Source organism: Limulus polyphemus, unplaced genomic scaffold (genome assembly GCF_000517525.1).
Source record: "Limulus polyphemus unplaced genomic scaffold, Limulus_polyphemus-2.1.2 Scaffold7107, whole genome shotgun sequence".
Taxonomy (NCBI): domain Eukaryota; kingdom Metazoa; phylum Arthropoda; class Merostomata; order Xiphosura; family Limulidae; genus Limulus; species Limulus polyphemus.
The window spans coordinates 732-23,658 of NW_013672717.1; the positions used below are offsets into that span (position 1 = coordinate 732).

Here is a 22,927-nt window from a genome sequence, read left to right on the forward strand (position 1 = left end):
TTTAAGTGAAAGAAGCTTGAAATGTTCTAGATGTGGTTGTGAATGTGATGGTTTAAGTGAAACAAGTTTGAAATGTTCTAGATGCGGTTGTGAATGTGGTGGTTTAAGTGAAACAAGTTTGAAATGTTTTAGATGTGCTTGTGAATGTGATGGCTTAAGTGAAACAAGCTTGAAATATTCTAGATGTGGTTGTAAATGTGATGGTTTAATTGAAGCAAGCTTGAAATGTTCTAGATGTGGTTGTAAATGTGATGGTTTAAGTGAAACAAGCTTGAAATGTTCTAGATGTGGTTGTAAATGTGATGGTTTAAGTGAAACATGCTTGAAATGTTCTAGATGTGGTTGTGAATGTGATGGTTTAAGTGAAATGTTCTAGATGTGGTTGTAAATGTGATGGTTTAAGTGAAGCCAGCTTGAAATGTTGTAGATGTGGTTGTAAATGTGATGGTTTAAGTGAAGCCAGCTTGAAATGTTGTAGATGTGGTTGTAAATGTGATGGTTTAAGTGAAGCCAGCTTGAAATGTTGTAGATGTGGTTGTAAATGTGATGGTTTAAGTGAAGCCAGCTTGAAATGTTCTAGATGTGGTTGTAAATGTGATGGTTTAAGTGAAACATGCTTGAAATGTTCTAGATGTGGTTGTGAATGTGATGGTTTAAGTGAAATGTTCTAGATGTGGTTGTAAATGTGATGGTTTAAGTGAAGCAATCTTGAAATGTTCTAGATGTGGTTGTAAATGTGATGGTTTAAGTGAAATGTTCTAGATGTGGTTGTAAATGTGATGGTTTAAGTGAAATGTTCTAGATGTGGTTGTGAATGTGATGGTTTAAGTGAAATGTTCTAGATGTGGTTGTGAATGTGATGGTTTAAGTGAAATGTTCTAGATTTGGTTGTGAATGTGATGGTTTTAGTGAAATGTTGTAGATGTGGTTGTAAATGTGATGGTTTAAGTGAAACAAGCTTGAAATGTTTTAGATGCGTTTGTGAATGTGATGGTTTTAGTGAAACAAGCTTGAAATGTTCTAGATGTGGTTGTGAATGTGATGGTTCAAGTGAAACATGCTTGAAATGTTCTAGATGTGATTGTGAATGTGATGGTTTAAGTGAAACAAGCTTGAAATGTTCTAGATGTGGTAGTGAATGTGATGGTTCAAGTGAAACAAGCTTGAAATGTTCTAGATGTGATTGTGAATGTGATGGTTTAAGTGTAGCGATTAAGTTAAACCGGGGGTTTAGGTTGGACGAGGGAAAAATTTATTCGACGATATCCAACTACCATTTGAGTCAGAGATTCATCAATTAATAATGCATTGACAACGAAACATAAAAGAATGGTTACAATAGTATCATTGCCATAAAAAAAAGTTTGTATGTTTGAAGTTAAGCACAAAGCTACACAATGGGCTGTACTCTACCCACCACGGGTATCGAAACCCGGTTTCTAGCGTTGTAAGTCCGTAGACATACAGCTGTGCCACTGTGCAAGATGCATTACAATATGATTTCCCTAGCGATTCTCAAGTTAAAAATGCCATTTCTGCAAGTAAAAGTAAGTATAAAAAGGATGGTATAATTTTCAGTGTGGTACCACCTTAGTAGCAAACATGTAGATTTCGTCATGTCATATTTTCATTAATATATAATTGTTTTTCAGTTTTAGAAGTTGTGCCAAGTTTCATTTATTGAGATATATCAAAATAACCCTACATTACCACTTTCCGGAATGTTCACCATCCTAGGTTTAGTACTGAAAATACTCGTGTGGCAGGAGTCAAAAAGGAATATTTTAACAACACACATTAACATTACAGATATTTAAATTGTAACAGAATTGTATTGTATTTTAAATAACACAATACTCAATATACTCAAGTTTCTCTTAAAGTTTCATATCTTAAAAAAAAATCCTTATTTTAAGTTTATTTTAAAACAAAGAAGACTAAAAAGTTTATATTAAAACGATTTTGGCGTTTCACAACGTCGCTACAGCCCATGCCACCACGTTCGCTCATGCTGTATCTGACGACGGTACAACTTGACAATAGTTCTGCAGCGTAGTTTCTATTGTAAATGGCCCAGTTATAAGGCTATCATATCGAAAACGCAGCCGTCTAGACGACGGTTTCCCAGCACTCGATTCAACACTTATCGCACAAAAATTCATTAAGTATTCATATGGAATAGCCTTAATACCCATATACCCCGTTTGTGACGGTTGAATGGACCTGTCCTAAAAGCAACTTGTGCACACGTCACTTCTTCTAGAATGAGTTCCTACTTGATTATGTTCCGGACTGTTTCTTGGGACACATTGACTTTTGCCACAAGGAGCTAAATTGGAGCGGAATGGTCTGAAACTGAGTTCTGCATCTTGAGAATTCAAGCCGTCAGCGTTCATGGTCTTCTGATTGGATGTCAAATTCAAGCCGTTAGCGTTCCTGGTCTTCTGATTGGATGTCAAAATTTTGAAAATCCCAGTTTAACCTCTGTTTGCCACTGACCGTTAATCTCATTGAAACTCAGTTGTTACAAGACACTTGACCTTGCTTCCCACGGCTGGGGTACGATTTTTCTGGATGTTCCTTGTATCCAAAGTCGATTGATATTCCTTTGTTTTTCAATGTTATTTAGTACAAGGGATATTCCCGTTTTGAAAATTCCAAGTCTTTATGATGTGAATATTTTGCGTTGAAAAGAACTGTTACTTACTCTTCCCCAAAGCGATCAATTTTTGGTGACATATAACTATTTACGGACGACAAACAACGTCAAAATGTACTTCTTATACGTGCGGTTCCACCGGGACTATATCAGCTGTAGTTGTTACGTGATTTGCCGATTTGCATTTTAAAAGTCGTTTTAATATCATTTTCTCGACTCTATGTATTCCCTACAACTACACCCGCAGAACACTAAGCCTACTCAAGTTTTAGCAGCAAAACACTTATTCTCTTTTGCTTCTAACTGATAATGGCTTTACTTTTTTTTTTTTAACAATGCACGTGATTATCCATGAATTTTATCTTTAACATGTTGAATTTACAGACGTGAAGTTAAGGCGCTACGTGATTTGTTGTGAGGATTTTTGCGTTATATACTTTTTTGTTATGTATTTTTGGAAATACAGTTTGAAGGTCACGTCAGATGATTTAATGTATTTTGCTTATATGAAATTACCATTTTTTAAGTTATTATTACACTTGGGATTATTGGAAAGGTATTTATTTCCGGTTTTACAGTTGAAGATTTGAGTTTACTGACGATATGTTCGAAATCCATCCGCAATGTTGTTCAGAACTATTTAGATGATCTGCATGGAGTTCGTCGTCTGATGCAGAGTCGCTGTTTAAATATTTTTGATCCTACAAGCAGCATTGTTCAAGAAAACAGACACTTTGAAACTATAGGTAAGTATATTTGTTTGTTGAATTTCATGCAAAATTAATCTAGGGTTGTCTGCGCTAATCTAATAGTGAAAGACTAGAGGGAATACAGCTAGTCAATATCACCCACCGCCAACTCTTAGGATACTCCTTACCAATGAATAGTGGGATTAAACGTCACATTTTAACAGTCACAGTATTTACTTATAGTGACTTTAAAAAAAATAACAGTAGAGTTATTACTTTTACTCAAAGCGTTAGATAAATTATCAACGTCGTCGCAGTTTTTGCTTATTGAGACTTCAGTCCCACCTCCAAGTGTAATTTCCTGGTCTAGGATAAAAATATATTTATATGAAGGTGATTGAAATAGTTTAGGAACATTGAATAGTAATTAACTGTTTAGTATAGTAATTTTCTTAGTTTAGTAGATCCAGATTTATATGTATAAGTATTCACATTGCAAAACAATACTTGCAACGCAGAGAACTTGGCGAAAACTAAACTAAACTTAACACGTGTAGACTTATCATCTAACGAACTCCAACTGACTACCGAGACAAGCTGGTATTTCGTCCAGCATAGAGCTGACACCTGTTAGCAAAGATTCGAACTTTCTTCAGTAAAAATGCAGAATTAAGAAGCTAAAATAGGGTTTCGATACTTGTGGTTGGTAGCGCATAGATCTTCCATTTTGTAACTTAGCACTTAGCAACAACCAAACCAAACTGTATATGTTCGAAATAAGTTTCAAAATTTATTGTTTAAAAAATCACAAATTTTAACCTATTCATTCTTTTAATTGGCCCGGGCTCAGGATGTTTGCCTCTTGGGGGCACTGAGAAACTTTAGTCACATTACTAGGACAGCTATAACTTTTACTTTCTTGGTCTTCATTAGACGAATTAGCTGTACTGCCATATATTTTATCCTAAGAGCATACATTACCAGTACAACTACAGCCTTACAGATAAAGTACTAATATACTCATTATGCTTTTACTTCGAATAACTTTGTTAGATACACTACCAGTATAGCTGTAACCTTTGTTAAGAGGGACTTCGTTATTCCATGTTTATGGTAGGACGTGGACTATTCCTTAGCATGCCTAGACTGATAATTCAGATTTCTGGTTTGTGTAACGTTGCCCCCATAACTCGCATTCCGTACTTTAGGGCTGTGGATGTGCAATAAAAGTAATAGTTAAATCGCGCTATTCAGGTAGATAATAATAGTCCAAGAGTTGGCGGAGGGTGTTGTTGACTCGTTGTCTTTCGTTTAGTCTATCAGTTGAAAATTAGAGACAGCTGTGCACAGATCGCTGTTTGTGCAACTTTTCACAAAAATTCTGAAATGAAAAACAATTAAAGAAAGAAACCATCATTGCTTATGATAAAATCTTCAAAGTGTTAAAATTAAGAAGGTTTTATTTTCTTTCTCTTTCTCCTTCATAATTGGCCCCCAGTGAAACAGCGGTAAGTCTACGGAATTGCAGTGCTAAAATCCGGGGTTCGATTATCCGCGGTGGACACAACAGATAGCCCAATGTGGCTTTGGTATAACACACTTTTATAATACAATGATCAAACATAAAATAAAAAGTATCATCTTCTGTCTCTTCTTATTGTTCTACGACTGAGGTGGTCCTATGGACATCTGGATGTCCGAATAATTACTCTTTACATATTATAAGGGTAGCCTATGAGGTTCATAAAAGTAGGGTAGACATTTTGGAACCCGGCAATAAGGGAGGAATTCAAGATGGCCGCCAAGATGGTTACTATGAGGGACAAATAACCTTAACTCATGCTCCAAAACAGAAAGCACAATGATTTTGATGTCTAGATATAGGTTTTGAGGGTCAAGGAAACCACTGGCAAATTAACAACAAGATTAATTTTGACCAAACTGATAAATTCAAGATGGTTGCCAATATGGCCACCAAAAGGAGTAAGTAGCCATATCTCATGTTCTAGAGTAGATAGCAAAACGATTTAAGGTGTCTAGACATATATTATGGGGGTCAAAGAATCCATTTATGACGTAAAAATGAAATTAGTTCTCAGCTGTTTGGGAAATGCAAGATGGCTATCGTCACATGCAGTAAAGTGCCTTTTAGTAGACAATGGTGTCCATTGATATGTTTTGTGATTCTTATTCAAGTTGCCTATTTCATGTGACTGGAACTTTAATAAATGTTCGAATTAATGCAAAAAAATAATCAGATATCAATAAATGAATACTAAACTATTATAAGTATAATAACACAATTGCTACCACAAGGAAAATGTATCTTATTTCTTGATTTTCTGTTCAAATTATTTCTTAGGAGTAACTGCTCTATTTGTTTTGTCTTGATTTAATAAATATAATGACTTTTCCTTATTTATGTCATTATTTATTCACCATATAGCAGAGACAAACAGTTTCAAGAAGCCTAACATTGTATTATAACCATTTGCATTGAAAATTCGGGGATTCACCAATACAGCAGTAGGCTTATCATAGCCAGACCTGCAAGCTGATATTGAGAATGCTGGTTTCAGGCTGAAATGATATAACGTATTTTCATACTATCCAATGATATCGATGTTATGGTACTGGGTAATCACTATTTCAGTTTGCTTCTACGTCAAGGACTGAAAGAACTCTGAATGAGAGGTGGTGTAGGACACACTACAAGGTAGGTACCTATTTACAAGTTACGAACAGAAATGTGTAGAGTTTTACCTGCCTTGCATGTTGTAACTGGGAGTGACACAACTCGTAAAGTAGGAACTAAAACTGATGCACTAAAACAAACCCATTAGTCTATTTGAAGGATTTTGGAAAGAACTTGAGCCATATGGAGGATTAACTCACTTACGGAGGAGTACTTGGTACAGCTATTTACAAGTTGTGTCCCATACAGAGGAGTACTTGGTACAGGTATTTAGAAGTGGTATTCCGTATGAAGGAGTACTTGGTATAGGTATTTATAAGCGGTGTGCCCTAAGGAGGAGTACTTGGTATAGGTCAGGTATTTAGAAGTGGTGTCCCCTGCCGAGGAGTACTTGGTACAAGTATTTACAAGTGGTGTCCCATAAGGAGTACTTGGTACTCGTATTTAGAAGTGATATTCCGTATGGAGGAGTACTTGGTATAGGTATTTATAAGCGGTGTGCCCTAAGGAGGAGTACTTTGTATAGGTATTCACAAGTTGTGTCCCATACAGAGGAGTACTTGGTATTTACAAGTTGTGTCCCATACAGAAGAGTACTTGGTACAGGTCAGGTATATAGAAGTGGTGTCCCCTACCGAGGAGTACTTGGTACAGGTATTTACAAGTTGTGTCCCATACAGAGGAGTACTTGGTACAGGTACTTACAAATGGTGTCCCCTACAGAGGAATACTTGGTACTGATACACGTGGTGACCCCTACTGAGGAGTACTTGGTACAGGTACTTAAATGTGGTGTCCCCTACACAGGAGTACCTGGTACAGATACTTACATGCGGTGTCCCATAGAGAGCAGTACTTGGTACAGGTATTTACAAATGGTGTCCCTTACAGAGGAGTACTTGGTACAGGTACTTACAAGTGGTGTCCCCTACAGAGGAGTACTTGGTACAGGAACTTACAAATGATGTCCCCTACAGAGGAATACTTGGTACCGATACTTACATGTGGTGTCCCCTACAACGATAGATCAGCTTCATTATTACAAAGAACATAACATTTGTTGAGCTGCCACCAACCAACTTTGTTATAAGAGGGTATGTTTTACGCGCGTTCTATGCTGCATATTTGCAGTTGAATTGTTTGGATAATCCTGATCTAAACCCGAAAGGGTTGGGCTTCAAGGAGGAAGATGGACTGCCTGTACCAAATATGTGCAAGTAGCTAGTGCCAGATGATCTACCTCAGAGTTACACATGGACAACGTGTACTACCCTGTTTACGTCATGATCAGGTTACAATATTGCATTTACTGCAAGTTTAAAGGATTCCAATTAGATGGAACAATTTGCAAAAATCCAAATGTTGTTTTAAGGGTGCCAGTGGCAATGCCACCATCAACATGACTACTTCATTGTTGTTCCTTACATTGAACTGCTGGTCTGAGAGTGACATAGAATTACGGGATATGACATATTTCTCCACCACATACATGTTTTTTGGTTCACTAACTGTGTGTATATTTTGTTATACGTACATGTAATGATTCTGTAGTAAATAGGTTAACTTCAAGTAATCTAACACTACAATGTGTGATGAATTTTAATAAAGGATAACTTTTTATGCTGTTTTTGTTGTTGAATGTTAGTATATGCTTTTGATGTGTAGTGTGTTGTCAGTCTATCGTCAGCTATTTAAAGCAATACACAATCACACATCCCCTGTTCTAGATGAACTACTTTCTCATTATGATAACCATTCTAAATATCTTTGGAGCTCAGGACTGATTGTAGTAATATACAACATAAAGTAACTCCTTCATCCACCAAAATCTATATTTTAACATCAAAATCATTTTGTTCTCTCCTCCAGAACATGAGTTATAGCTATTTACCCCTTGCGAATGGGTCAGGACTGATTTTGTTGTTAATGTTACCAGTGGTTTTCTTGAGCACTAAAACCTGTATCTAGACACCAAAATCATTGTGTTATCTGCTCTAGAACACGAGTTATGGTTATTTACTCCTCAGGATGTCATCTTGGAAGCGATCTTGAATTTATCATTTATTGCCAGTTTCTAAAACGTCTGAATTGTCAGAACCTCCCATAACACTCTTATGAAATACAAGGAGTAACTTTCATCATGTTTTCGTGATCCCCATCAACCAAAGAAATATATATTATGATAAAGTGATCAATCTGATAAAAAGTATATTACTCTCTGCATCACTAGTGCTTATAATAAAACATGTATTAACTGTCCCTCCAGTGCTTATAACAAAATGTTCAGTGTATTAAGGTTACAGATGGTATTACCTTCCGTCTTTCCAGTACTTTAAACGAAATGTCCAGTGTATCAAAATTAAAAAGGTAGTATTATCTTTCGTCTCTCTAGTACTTATAACAAAATGTCTAGTGTATTAAGATTAAAGATGATATTACCTTTGCACTCTCTAGTACTTGTAATAAGTTGTCCAATGTACTAGTATTGAAGGTAGTATCATCATTCGTCTCTCCAGTACTTATTAACAAAATGTTAAGTGTATTAAAATTAAAAATGGTATTACCTTCCGTGTTGCCAGTACTTATTAACGAAATGTCCAATGTAGTATGATTAAGCTGGTATTACCTTCCGTCTCTCCAGTACTTATAACAAAATGTACAGTGTGTTAAGATTAAATATGGTTTATGATCTTTCGTCTCTCCAGTACTTACAACAAAATATCCAGTGTATTAAGATTAAAGATGATATTACCTTTGCTCTCTCCAGTACTTATAATAAATTGTCCAGTGTCTTAGTATTAAAGGTAGTATCATCATCTGCCTCTCCAGTAGACATTAACAAAATGTTAAGTGTATTAAAATTAAAGATGGTATTACCTTCCGTGTTGCCAGCACTTATAAACGAAATGTCCAGTGTATTATGATTAAAGATCGTATTACCTTCCGTCTCTCCAGGACTTATTAACAAAATGTCCAGTGTATTAAAAGTAAATATAGTATTATCTTCCTTTTTCCAGTTTTTATCACATTATGTCCATTGTATTAAGATTAAAGATCGTATTACCTTCCGTCTCTACAGTACTTATAAACAAATTGTATAGTGTGTTAAAATTATAGATGGTATTACCTTCCGTCTCAACAGTACTTATTAAAAAAATGTCCAGTGTGTTAAAATTATAGATGGTATTACTTTCCGTGTCTCTTGTACTTATTAACGAGATGTCCAGTGTATTAAGATTAAAGATCGTATTACCTTCCGTCTCTACAGTACTTATAAACAAATTGTACAGTGTTACAATTAAAGATAATATTACCTTCCGTCTCAACAGTACTTATTAACAAAATTTCCAGTGTATTAAAAGTAAATATAGTATTATCTTTCTTTTTCTAGTTTTTATCACATAATATTCACTGTATTAAGATTAAAGATCGTATTACCTTCCGTCTCAACAGTACTTATAAACAAATTGTGCAGTGTGTTAAAATTATAGATGGTATTACTTACCGTCTCAACGGTACTTATTAACAAAATGTCCAGTGTATTAAAAGTAAATATAGTATTATCTTTCTTTTTTCTAGGTTTTATCACATAATGTCCATTGTATTGATATTAAAGATCATATTACCTTCCGTCTCTCCTGTACTTATAAGAAAATGTTAACTGTATTAAGAAAAAAGATGGCGTTACCTTACGTTTCTCCTGTACTTATAAGAAAATGTCCAGTGTATTAAGATTAAAGATGGTATTATCTTTCGTCTTGCCAGTACTTATAACAAAATGTCCAGTATATTAAGATTAAAGATCGTATTATTTTCCGTCTCTCTAGTAGTTATTAACAAAATGTCCAGTGTATTAAAATTTTAGATGGTATTACCTTCTGTCTCTCCAGTACTTATAACAACATGTTGAGTGTATTAAGAATAAATATGGTATTAGCTTCCGTATTGCCAGTACACATAAACGAAATGTCCAGTGTATTAAGATTAAAGATGGTATTATCTTCCATGCTGCCAGTACTTATAAACAAAATGTCCAATGTGTTAAGATTAAAGATTAAGATATTAAGTAAATATAGTATTATCTTCCTTTTTTTCAGTTTTTATCACAAAATGTCCATTGTATTAGGATTAATGATGGTATTATCTTCCATGCTGCCAGTACTTATAAACAAAATGTCCAATGTGTTAAGATTAAAGATTAAGATATTAAGTAAATATAGTATTATCTTCCTTTTTTTCAGTTTTTATCACAAAATGTCCATTGTATTAGGATTAATGATCGTATTTCCTTCCGTGTTGCCAGTACTTATAACAAAATGTTCAGTGTATTAAGATTAAAGATGGTTTTACCTTCGGTCTCTACAGTACTTATAACAAAATCTTACGTGTATTAAGAAAAAAGATGGCGTTACCTTCAGTTTCTCCTATACTTATAAGAAAATGTCCAGTGTATTAAGATAAAAGATGGTATTATCTTTCGTTTTGCCAGTACTTATAACAAAATGTCCAGTGTATTAAGATAAAAGATGGTATTATTTTTCGTTGTGGCCAGTACTTATAACAAAATGTCCAGTGTATTAAGATTAAAGATGGTATTATCTTTCGTCTTGCCAGTACTTATAACAAAATGTCCAGTGTATTAAGATTAAATATAATATTACTTTCCATTTCTCCAGTACTTATAACAAAATGTCCAGTGTATTAAGATTAAAGATGGTATTATCTTTCGTCTTGCCAGTACTTATAACAAAATGTCCAGTGTATTAAGATTAAATATAATATTACTTTCCATTTCTCCATTACTTATAACAATATGTTTAGTGTATTAAGATTAAATATCGTATTACCTTCCGTGTTGACAGTACTTATAACAAAATCTCCAGTGTATTAACATTATGGATTGTTTTATCTTCTGTCTTAAAGATCATACAACCTTCCGTCTCTGAAGTACTAATTAACCCCAATGTCCAATGTATTAACATTAAAGATGGTTTTATCTTTCGCCTCTCTTGTACTTATTAACGAATTGTCCAGTGTTAATACTAAAAGTAGTATTATCTTTCGTCTCTCCAGTACTTATAACAAAATGTACAGTGTGTTAAGATTAAAGATGGTATTAACTCCCGTCTCTCGAATACTTATAACAAAATGTCCAATGTAGTATGATTAAGCTGATACTACCTTCGTTTTACCTTCCGTTTCTCCTGTACTTATAACAAAATGTCAATTGTATTAAGATTAAAAATAATATTTCCTTCCGTCTCTGCAGTATTTATAACAAAATGTTAAGTGTATTAAGATTAACAATGGCGTTACCTTCCGTTTCTCCTGTACTTATAACAAAATGTCCAATGTATTAAGATTAAAGATGGTTTTATCTTCCGCCTCTCTAGTCCTTATTAACAAATTGTATAGGGTGTTAATATTAAAAGTAGTATTACCTTTCGTATCTCCAGTACTTATAACAAAATGTCTTGTGTATTAATATTAAAGATGATATTACTTTCTATCTCTCCAGTCCTTATTAACAAAATGTCCAGTGTATTAAGAATAAAGATCGTATTAACTTCCCTAACCCCTGTACTTATTAACAAAATGTCCAGTGTGTTAAAATTATAGATGGTATTACTTTCCGTCTCTCCAGTACTTATTAACGAAATGTCCAGTGTATTAAGATTAAAGATCGTATTACCTTCCGTCACTACAGTACCTATAAACAAATTTTACAGTGTGATAAAATTATAGATGGTATTACCTTCCGTCTCTCCAGTACTTATCAACAAAATAGCCAGTGTATTAAAAGTAAATATAGTATTATCTTCCTTTTTTTCCAGTTTTTATCACATAATGTCCATTGTATTAAGATTAAAGATCGTATTACCTTCCGTGTTGCCAGTACTTTTATACGAAATGTCCTGTGTGTTAAGATTAAAGATCGTATTACCTTCCGTCTCTACAGTACTTATAAACAAATTGTACACTGTGTTAAAATCATTGATGGTATTACCTTCCGTCTCTCCAGTACTTAGTAACAAAATGTCCAGTGTATTAAGATTCAAGATGATATTATTTTCTGTCTATCCAGTACTTATAAAAATGTCCAGTGTATTGTGATTGAAGATGGTATTACCTTCCGTGTTGCAAGTACTTATAAACCAAATGTACAGTGTGTTAAGATTAAATATTGTATTACCTTCCGTCTCTCAACTACTTATAACAAAATGCCTTGTGTATTAATATTAAAGATGGCATTACCTTCCGTGTTGCCAGTACTTATAACAAAATGTTCAGTATATTAAGATTACAGGTGGTTTTACCTTCCGTCTCTCCTGTACTTATAACAAAATGTTAAGCGTACTAAGATTAAAGACGGTGTTACCTTCCGTTTCTCCTGTACTTATAGCAAAATGTTAAGTGTATTAAGATTAAAGATGGCGTTACCTTCCGTTTCTCCTGTACTTATAAGAGAATGTCCAACGTATTAAGATTAAAGATGGTGTTATCTTTCGTCTTGCCAGTGCTTATAACAATATGTACAGTGTGTTGAGATTAAAGATGGTATTACCTTCCGTCTCTCCCATACTTATAACAAAATGTACAGTGTGTTAAGATTAAATATGGTATGATCTTTCGTCTCTCCAGTACTTACAACAAAATATCCAGTGTTTTAAGATTAAAGATAATATTCCCTTCCGTCTCGCCAGTATTTATAACAAAATGTCAAGTGTATTAAGATTAACAATGGCGTTACCTTCCGTTTCTCCTGTACTTATAACAAAATGGCCAATGTATTAAGATTAAAGATGGTTTTATCTTTCGCCTCTCTAGTCCTTATTAACAAAATGTCCAGGGTGTTAATATTAAAAGTAGTATTATCTTTCGTCTCTCCAGTACTTATAACAAAATGTCTAGTGTATTAAGATTATAGATGGTATTACCTCCCGTATTGCCAGCACTCATAAACGAAATGTCCAGTGTATTAGGATTAAATGTCGTATTACCTTCCTATAAGTACTGGTAACGCGGAAGGTAATACGATCTTTATCTTAATACAATGGACATTATGTGATAAAAATTGGAAAAAAGGAAGATAATACTATATTTACTTTTATACACTGGACATTTCGTATATAAGAACTGGCAACACGGAAGGTAATACGATATTTAATCCTAATACACTGAACATTTTGTTAATAAGTACTGGAGAGACGAATGATGATACTACCTCTAATACTAGTACATTGGACAATTTATTATAAGTACTGCAACACTTCGAAATGTCCAGTGTATGAAGATAAAGATCAGTTACCTTCCGTCTCTACAGTACTTATAAACACATTGTACTGTGTATTAAAATTATAGATGGTATTACCCCCCGTCTCTCCAGTACTTTTTAACAAAATGTCCAGTGTATTAAGATTCAAGATGATATTATCTTCTCTCTATCCAGTACTTATAAAAATGTCCAGTGTATTGTGATTGAAGATGGTATTACCTTCCGTGTTGCAAGTACTTATAAACGAAATGTACAGTGTGTTAAGATTAAAGATGATATTACCTTCCGTCTCTCCACTACTTATAATAAAATGTCTAGTGTATTAATATTAAAGATGGTATTACCTTCTATCTCTCTAGTCCTTATTAACAAAATGTCCAGTGTATTAAGATTAAAGATCATATTACCTTTGCACTCTCCAGTACCTATAATAAATTGTCCAATGTAGTATGATTAAGCTGGTATCACCTTCGTCTCTCCAGTACTTATAACAAAATGTACAGTGTGTTAAGATTAAAGATAGTATTATCTTTCGTCTTTTCAGTACGTATGACAAAATGCCATATATATTAACATTATAGATGATATTACCTTCCGTCTCTCCAGTACTTATAACAAAATATACAGTGTGTTAAGATTAAAGATGGTATTACCTTCCGTCTCTCCAATACTTATAACAAACTGTCCATTGTAGTATGATTAAGCTGGTAGTACCTTCGTCTCTCCAGTACTTATAACAAAATGTACAATGTGTTAAGATTAAAGATGGTATTACCTTCCGTCTCTTCAATACTTATAACAAAACGTCCAATGTAGTATGATTAAGCTGGTATTACCTTCCGTCTCTCCCATACTTATAACAAAATGTACAGTGTGTTAAGATTAAATATGGTATGATCTTTCGTCTCTCCAGTACTTACAACAAAATAACTAGTGTATTAAGATTAAAGATCATATTACCTTTGCACTCTCCAGTACCTATAATAAATTGTCCAATGTACTAGTATTAATGATAGTATCATCATTCGTGTCTCCAGTACTTATCAACAAAATGTCCAGTGTGTTAAAATTATAGATGGTATTACTTTCTGTTTCTCCAATACTTATTAACGAAATGTCCAGTATATTAAGATTAAAGATCGTATTACCTTCCGTCTCTGCAGTACTTATTAACAAAATGACCAGTGTGTTAAAATTATAAATGGTAGTACTTTCCGTTTCTCCAGTACTTATTAACGAAATGTTCAGTGTATTAAGATTAAAGATCATATTACCTTTCGTATCTACAGTACTTATAAACAAATTGTACAGTGTTAAAATTATAGATAGTATTACCTTCTGTCTCTCCAGTACTTATTAACAATATTTCCAGTGTATTAAGATCTAAGCTGATATTATCTTCTGTCTCTCCAGTACTTATAAAAATGTCCAGTGTATTGTGATTGAAGATGGTATTACCTTCCGTGTTTCAAGTACTTATAAACGAAATATACAGTGTGTTAAGATTAATGATGGTATTATCTTCCGTCTCTCTACTACTTATAACAAAATGTCCAGTGTATTAATATTAAAGATGGTATTACCTTCCGTCTCTCCAGTAATTATAACAATATGTTCAGTGTATTAAGACTGAAGATTATATTATCTTCTGTCTCTCCAATACTTATCACATAATGTCAAGTGAATTAAGATTAATGATGGTATTATCTTCCGTTTCTCCTGTACTAATAACAAAATCTCCAGTGTATTAAAATTAAAGATGGGTTTATCTTCCGTCTCTTTAGTCCTTATTAACAAAATGTCCAAGGTGTTAATATTAAAAGTAGTATTATTTTTCGTCTCTCTGGTAGTTATAACAAAATGTCCAGTGTATTAAGATTAAAGATGATATTACCTTCCGTCTCTCTAGTGCTTATAACAAACTATCCAGTGAATTAAGATTAAAGATGGCATTACCTTCCGTCTCTCCAGTAGTTATGAAAACATTTACAATGTATTAAGATTAAAGATGGTATTGTCTTTCGTCTTGCCAGTGCTTGTAACAAAATATCTAGTGTATTAAGATTCAAGATAATATTAATTTCCATTTCTCCATTACTAATAATAAAATGTTTAGTGTATTAAAATTAGATATAGTATTATCTTCCTTTTTTTTCAGTTTTTATCACATAATGTCAAGTGTATTAAGATTAAAGATCGTATTACCTTTCGTTTTACCAGTACTTATATACGAAACTTTTCAGTGTATTAAGATTACAGATCGTATTTCCTTTCGTCTCTCCAGTACTTATTAACAAAATGTCCAGTGTATTAAGATTAAAGATGATATTATCTTCTTTTTCTTCAGTTCTTATAAGAAATGTCCAGAGTATTATGATTGAAGATGATATTACCTTCCTTGTTGCCAGTACTTATAAACGATATGTAAAATGTGTTAAGATTAAAGATGGTATTACCTTCCGTCTCTCCAGTCCTTATTAACAAAATGTCCAGGGTATTAAGATTAAAGATAATATTACCTTCCGTCTCTCCAGTCCTTATTAACAAAATGTCCAGGGTATTAATATCAAAGGTAGTATTTTCTTTCATTTCTCCAGTACTTATTAAGAAAATATTCAGTGTATTAAGATTGAAGATTGTATTATCTTCCGTCCCTCCAGTACTTATCACATAATGTCAAGTGAATTAAGATTAAAGATCGTATTACCTTCTACTCTTCAGTACTTATTAACAAAATGTTCGGTATATTAAAATTAAAGGTAGTATTATCTTTCGTTTCCCCAGTATTTATAATAAAATGTACAGTGTATTAAAATTAAAGATGGTATTACCTTACGTCTCTCCAGTCCTTATTAAGAAAATGTCCAGTGTATTAAGATTAAAGATAATATTACCTTCTGTCTCTCCAGTCCTTATTAACAAAATGTTTTAAGATATTAATATTAAAGGTAGTATTATCTTTACTTTCTGCAGTCCTTATTAACAAAATGTCCAGTATATTAAGATTAAAGATGGTATTTTCTCCGTCTCTCCAGTCCTTGTGAAAAATGTCCAATGTAATATGATTAAAATGGTATTACCTTCCGTCTCTCCAGTACCTATAACAAAATGTACAGTGTGTTAAGATTAAATATGGTTTTGTCTTTCGCCTCTCCACTACTTGTAACAAAATGTTTAGTGTATTAAAATTAAATATAATATTATCTTTATTTTTCCAGTTTTTATCAGATAATGTCCAGTGTATTAAGGTTCAAGATGGTATTACCTTCTATATCTCCAGTATTTATAACAAAATATCCAGTGTTTTAGCATTATAGATGGTATTACCTTGTAGTTCGCTAGTGCTTATCATAAAATGTCCAGTGTATTAACATTAAGGATAGTATTACTTTGTAGTCCACTACTTCTTATCATAAAGTGTCCAGTGTATTAATATTAAAGATGGTATTACCTTGTAGTCCACTACTGCTTATCATAAAATGTCCAGTGTATTAACATTAAAAATAGTATTACCTTGTGATCCGCTAGTGCTTATCATAAAATGTCCAGTGTATTAACATTAAAGAACGTATTATCTTGTAGTCCGCTAGTGCTTATCATAAAATGTCCAATGTATTAACATTAAAGAACGTATTATCTTGTAGTCCGCTAGTGCTTATCATAAAACGTTTAGTTTATTAAAATTGAATATAACTATAGGTAGGCAACGAACGATTTATAAGCATAATGAAGAGTTTTATTGATGGAACGTACTAAATGCCTACTTATTATAATATTTATGTCTCCGCATACATACTATAATTACAGATTTATTTTCTGTATTTTAGGGCTCCTAATGAAAAGGTCAACCTGCTTGTACCCAACCAAAGAGAGACTTCGTATTGTAATTGAATTTATACAGTCGGTAATTTTGACTTTGTGTGCATTTCAAGTTGTGATTAAGTAATAACAAAAAATGTAGAGCAATTTACATGGATCAAAGGAGTTCTCATTGATTATATGTGATTATATATAAACTCTAAATTTTGCTGATATGTTATAAAATATGACATGTGTAGTTTTGTCATTAAAGCAGAAAGTTTTAGAAACTGATCTAATTATGTTTCATAATTCCAAGGATGTCTCCATGATCCAGTCTACGTACTACCGAAATAAACAAGGATGTGTAGCCAATAGTTGTTATTGTTATTAGGTTTTGGAACAGTGGTGTAGGAAGGAGTTGAAAAATGGGGTACTGGGCTAGACATGCAGATTTTACAATGAGAGATTGAAAGTATAAGAAGTTCCTGATAGCAGTTCCCGTGCTACCAAGGCAGCTCAGTCTAGGGGGGGGGGGTTCTGGGCACTTGTCCCCTAGAAAATTAATAATTTACAGTTGTTATATGAGTGAAATCTGTAAAAGTGGGTTCCTACGCCTCTGTGGAAGTATATATATATATATATATATAATACTGGTATGAAGCAACATCTTTCTTTCATACAAAAATAATTCTTTCTTCAAAGTGAAAATTATTTACATTTTCGTTAACTTGGTCTTATTGTTTACAAAACACAATTGACACAACAAACTTCATTAAGCTCTTGGATCATTGTGCTTCTACATCAAACGTTTTAAGAATAAGTTACCGCCAGATGGCATCAATGAATTTTATTTTAGTCAAAAGAGTAGTTACCATTACGAACTGTCAATGTTGGCATTAAATTTCTTCAATTTAAACATTCGTATGAATGTATTATTTAACTTAAAATATACCGCAGGAAGACTCAATAAGATACACACTTTTAGTAAATGTTAAGTAATATGAGGAACCAGCCTCATAGAGAAGTTAATATATATATAACTAGACATGTTAAACTTCACTGCTTATAGTTAAACAGATTTAAAGCTAGTTGAAATCCATTTCCACAAATAGAAGGAAGGCTTTAGACAGCTTAACCAAATCTTTCAGTGATAAGTGACAAAACCAGTTAATAATGGTTAATGGGGTTCGGCTAGAAGACGGTAATTTATTTTCGTCCTTCTCTCCCAGCTGGAACAACTTGCTGTGAATTCCAAGTTTCAGGGTTCCTGGTTGAGATGCTGTGGTCGGCTCATACATACAGTTATTGCAGGATGGGACGAAAGTGAATGTCACGTGGTCTACAGTTTTCTGCAGTCGTTCAGGCAGATGACGAAACACGTTCAGAGTGTTCTACGAGCATCTCCTGGTAAATATGCCGCCTTGAGAGTTTAGTGGAAGAATCTTTTAGCTCAGAATAATAAAAGTAATTTAATAAAAATATTTTAAATGTTTGGAGAAACTACTTATCACTATCAATTCGTTACTGGAGGTATGCAATACATTATTTATATTCCAGGGTCCGTGCCAGTGGAGGAACAATTTATAAGGCAGTACTATCGCTCTATTTACCTGGACTTTAGCCTCACACCCAGAGATAAAGCGTTCTGGTTGACAAGAATATTGAAACCATGGCCACTTGTACATCAGGCTAAGCTCTTGTGTCTGCTCTACGGACCAGCAAGAAATGGTAAGTGTTTAAGGTACCCTGGGTCGTAATGTTACATAAAATAATGAGACTGCCATGGGTCGTAATGTTACATAAAATAATGAGACTGCCATGGGTCGTAATGTTACATAAAGTAAAGAAACTGCCATGGGTTGTAATGTAAGAAAGAATAATGAGACTGCCGTGGGTCGTAATGTTTCATATAATAATGAGACTGCCATGGGTCGTAATGTTACATAGAATAATGAGACTGCTCTGGGTCGTAATTTAACATAGAATAATGAGACTGCCGTGGGTCGTAATGTTTCATATAATAATGAGACTGCCGTGGGTCGTAATGTTTCATATAATAATGAGACTGCCATGGGTCGTAATTTTACATATAATAATGACTGCCATGGGTCGTAATTTTACCTAGAATAATGAGACTGCCATGGGTCGTAATTTTACATATAATAATGAGACTGCCATGGGTCGTAATGTTACATATAATAATGAGACTGCCATGGGCCGTACTTTTACATAGAATAATGAGACTGCCATGGGTCGTAATGTTACATAGAATAATGAGACTGCTAGGGGTCGAAATTTTACATAGAATAATGAGACTGGAAATGGAAAGTGAGCAATCTTTATGACAGCACTAAATATGAACACAGTTTGTGTACTTGATTTATGGGAAGACTAAATTCTCTGACCTGACTTTTATCTAAGATTATGTTCCAGGTTAATTAATTCAACATTTTCACTTGTTTTAAAAAATTTCAGTGGTGACTGAAGGATAGAAAACATTATATAATGAAGACAACAAAAAATTTAAGTAAAAAATGTTTAATTACTTGTGCCAGACATTTCGGCTTACGCCTTTATCAAGGGTCTATGAACGTCACATGTTAAATGTCACTAATTTTAAGGTACAGTATCTGAAAACAAAATACAGCTACAACAATATAACGGAAAAGTGGAAAGGAGCTATGAACTAAATGAAACAAGTATGGATGTGAAGTTAGTCACTAGACAAAAGCATAAAGATTGTTACAATGAATACAGGAGCTATGAATGAAATGAAAGAAGTATGGATGTGAAGTTAGTCACTAGACAAAGGCATAAAGATTGTTACAATACAGGAGCTATGAACTAAATGAAACAAGTATGGATGTGAAGTTAGTCACAAGACAAAGGCATAAATATTGTTACAATACAGGAGCTATGAATGAAATGAAAGAAGTAGAATGAAATGAAACAAGTATGGATGTGAAGTTAGTCACTAGACAAAGGCATAAAGATTATTACAATACAGGAGCTATGAATGAAATGAAACAAGTATGGATGTGAAGTTAGTCACTAGACAAAGGCATAAAGATTGTTACAATACAGGAGCTATGAATGAAATGAAACAAGTACGGATGTGAAGTTAGTCACTAGACAAAGGCATAAAGATTATTACAATACAGGAGCTATGAACTAAATGAAACAAGTATGGATGTGAAGTTAGTCACTAGACAAAGGCATAAAGATTATTACAATACAGGAGCAATGAATGAAATGAAAGAAGTATGCATGTGAAGTTAGTCACTAGACAAAGGCATAAAGATTGTCACAATACATGAGCTATGAATGAAATGAAAGAAGTATGCATGTGAAGTTAGTGACTAGATAACCGTATATCAAAAACACACGAAACACTGGCCACGCCTTTCACTACAAGGAAAACAAATACTCTTTCAGAGCCTGCTTCCCGTAGCAAAACATACTAAACACTGGCCACGCCTGGCCCTAGAAGGAAAAAAAAGTCTTTCAGATTCTGCTGCCCATAGCAAAATACGTTTAACACTGGCCACTTGACCCAAAGAGTAAAAATAAAGCAAAAAAAAGCTCTAATACGGCCTGCTGTCCGTTACCATACACACTAAGTACTGTTCATGCTCGACCTAAAAAGAAAAGAGAAACACTTGTAAATCGTACTATCAATAGCCAAATATCCTGATATTGGTCATGCCCGGCCTAAAGGGGAAAGATAAAAACTTTCAGAGCTTGTTGTCTTCAGACCAACACTCTGACCACTGGCCACTCCCGACTGAAAGAAAGAAAATTATTGTTGAGCTTACTAAAAATGACTTTGAAATGTTTAGGTGATTTGTCAAATCTTACAGCCCATGGTCAACTCATCTAGAAAATTATAGAAAATATTGTAAAAATTGTGTAAATACACTTTAATGTTTTACATTTGTCTCTACGTAACTAATTATTACAATATTTAATCATTTCGTTAATGCTCATGAAGTAGTTAGTTTATGGTATAAAAATTTCTTGATTTATTAAATTTATTGTGAATTCGTGTTTCCGCTCCTTTAACTTCGAGTAGTGACCCCTTCAAGTATGCTTATTATGTATTTAATAATGTTGACCATGTTAGCTCTTATGTGTGAGAGCTGTAATGTTGTAAAAATGTAGCGTGAAATAACTTCTCAACATGATGTTACAATGAAAATAATAATTACTGATGTTACTTGACACTTTGTATTATAACAAGAAGGTGGGTGCTTTATAAACATATATACTTGTTAATTACTTTCGAAATTTTGAAGCGAAGTTTCCGGAAATAAAGACTACAGGTGCAGTGTTGAGAGATGATAGCGATCTCTTGTTTATCCAAATTTTTAGTAGGAAATATGCTAACTGATATATTTGTGTTAAAAGTTATTAATTATAATATTTGCCATTAGACAAACTACAGTGGTGGGAACTCTCAGACTATCTACCAGCCAATCAGAACGAAGCTAAAGTTAATCTCTTGGAGCTAGCTCAAGCAATAAAGTTGTTACAGAGATACAGCAAAGACTGGAGTGATGACGACATTATATCAATTTTAGAGGAGTTGGCAGGTAAATCGACGTGTTGCTGTGAATCTATGTTTGTCTGTAGTTATCAACGTTATGTTGTTTTAATGTTATTCATACAAATAGAAAATTGACTTAACACCCTCATACACATGAGCCAACATGCTACAATTAAACTGTGTTTGTATTCATCTGCTTTATATTCCGTTATAAAGGCAATTACATGTTGTTGAGTCAAATATAAAATAAAGTTCTATTTCTATAAAAGATGTTCAATAAAAATATAGAACTTGTTGCAAATTAGTATATGAAACAAAAGTTTCTTGCTTCTCTCTTTCCTCCCGATACTAAAAAAAAAAACGTGACACATAGAATTATTATTTCACAGAGATCCCAGAAGAGTGGTTATTTGAAAATGTGGCAACCTTGTATTTGCTTTGTGGAGAACCAGTTACAGTAATGATGATGGGAAACAAGCTTTTGAACGGCAAGATAACTGAACTAACTAATTTGGTGGCCCACTTGGCGTTGGTATGTTGCTGCTTTACTGGATATTTCTTAATATTGGTTTCAGTATCTCCTGAGTAGACATTATGCTTTGATGTCTTACAGTTCATTAAATCAAAATACAAAAAATTACAATGAGATCTGTCACAAACGTAAACAAGCATAACTCTGTCAATTTGAATGCAATCAGATGGTAACAGAAGGAAACGTTGTCTCTTTAAATCGTACCTCTGTTACTTCCAATATCATTAGATGGTAGCAGAGGGAAACGTTGTGAATTTAAATCGTACCTCTGTTACTTTCAATGTCATGAGATGGTAGCAGAGGGAAACGTTGCGTCTTAAAATCGTACTTTTATTACTTTCAGTGTCATGAGATGGTAGCAGAGGGAAACTTTCTTTCTTTAAAGCATGCATCTATTACTTTCTATGTCATTAGATGGTAGAAGAGGGAAACGTTGTGTCTTTAAATTGTACCTCTATTACTTTTAATGTCATGAGATGGTAGCAAAGGTAAACGATGTGTCGAAGAATCGTACCTCTGTTATTTGCAATGCCATGAGATGGTAGCAGAGGGAAACGTTGTGCCTTTAAATGATGCATCTATGATGTTCAATGCCATGAGATGGTAGCAGAGATAAACGTTGTATTTAATTGATACCTCTGTTACTTTCAATGGCATGAGATGGTAGCAGAGATAAACGTTGTCTTTAATTGATACCTCTGTTACTTTCAATGGCATGAGATGGTAGCA

At 33.6% G+C, this 22,927-nt stretch overlaps 1 protein-coding gene across 1 annotated transcript; it reads left to right on the plus strand.

Moving 5' to 3' along the window:
- Positions 1 to 3,186: 3,186 nt before the first annotated feature.
- On the plus strand, positions 3,187 to 22,255 carry LOC106474351 (F-box only protein 47-like; the record flags this gene model as incomplete). The annotated part of the gene is made up of 7 exons (XM_022402660.1): positions 3,187 to 3,405; positions 15,667 to 15,768; positions 17,147 to 17,223; positions 18,350 to 18,527; positions 18,678 to 18,848; positions 21,554 to 21,712; positions 22,056 to 22,255. Coding segments are annotated over 7 exons (1,106 nt in total), but the record flags the coding sequence as incomplete, so codon positions are not given.
- Between the last annotated feature and the right edge of the window lie 672 nt (positions 22,256 to 22,927).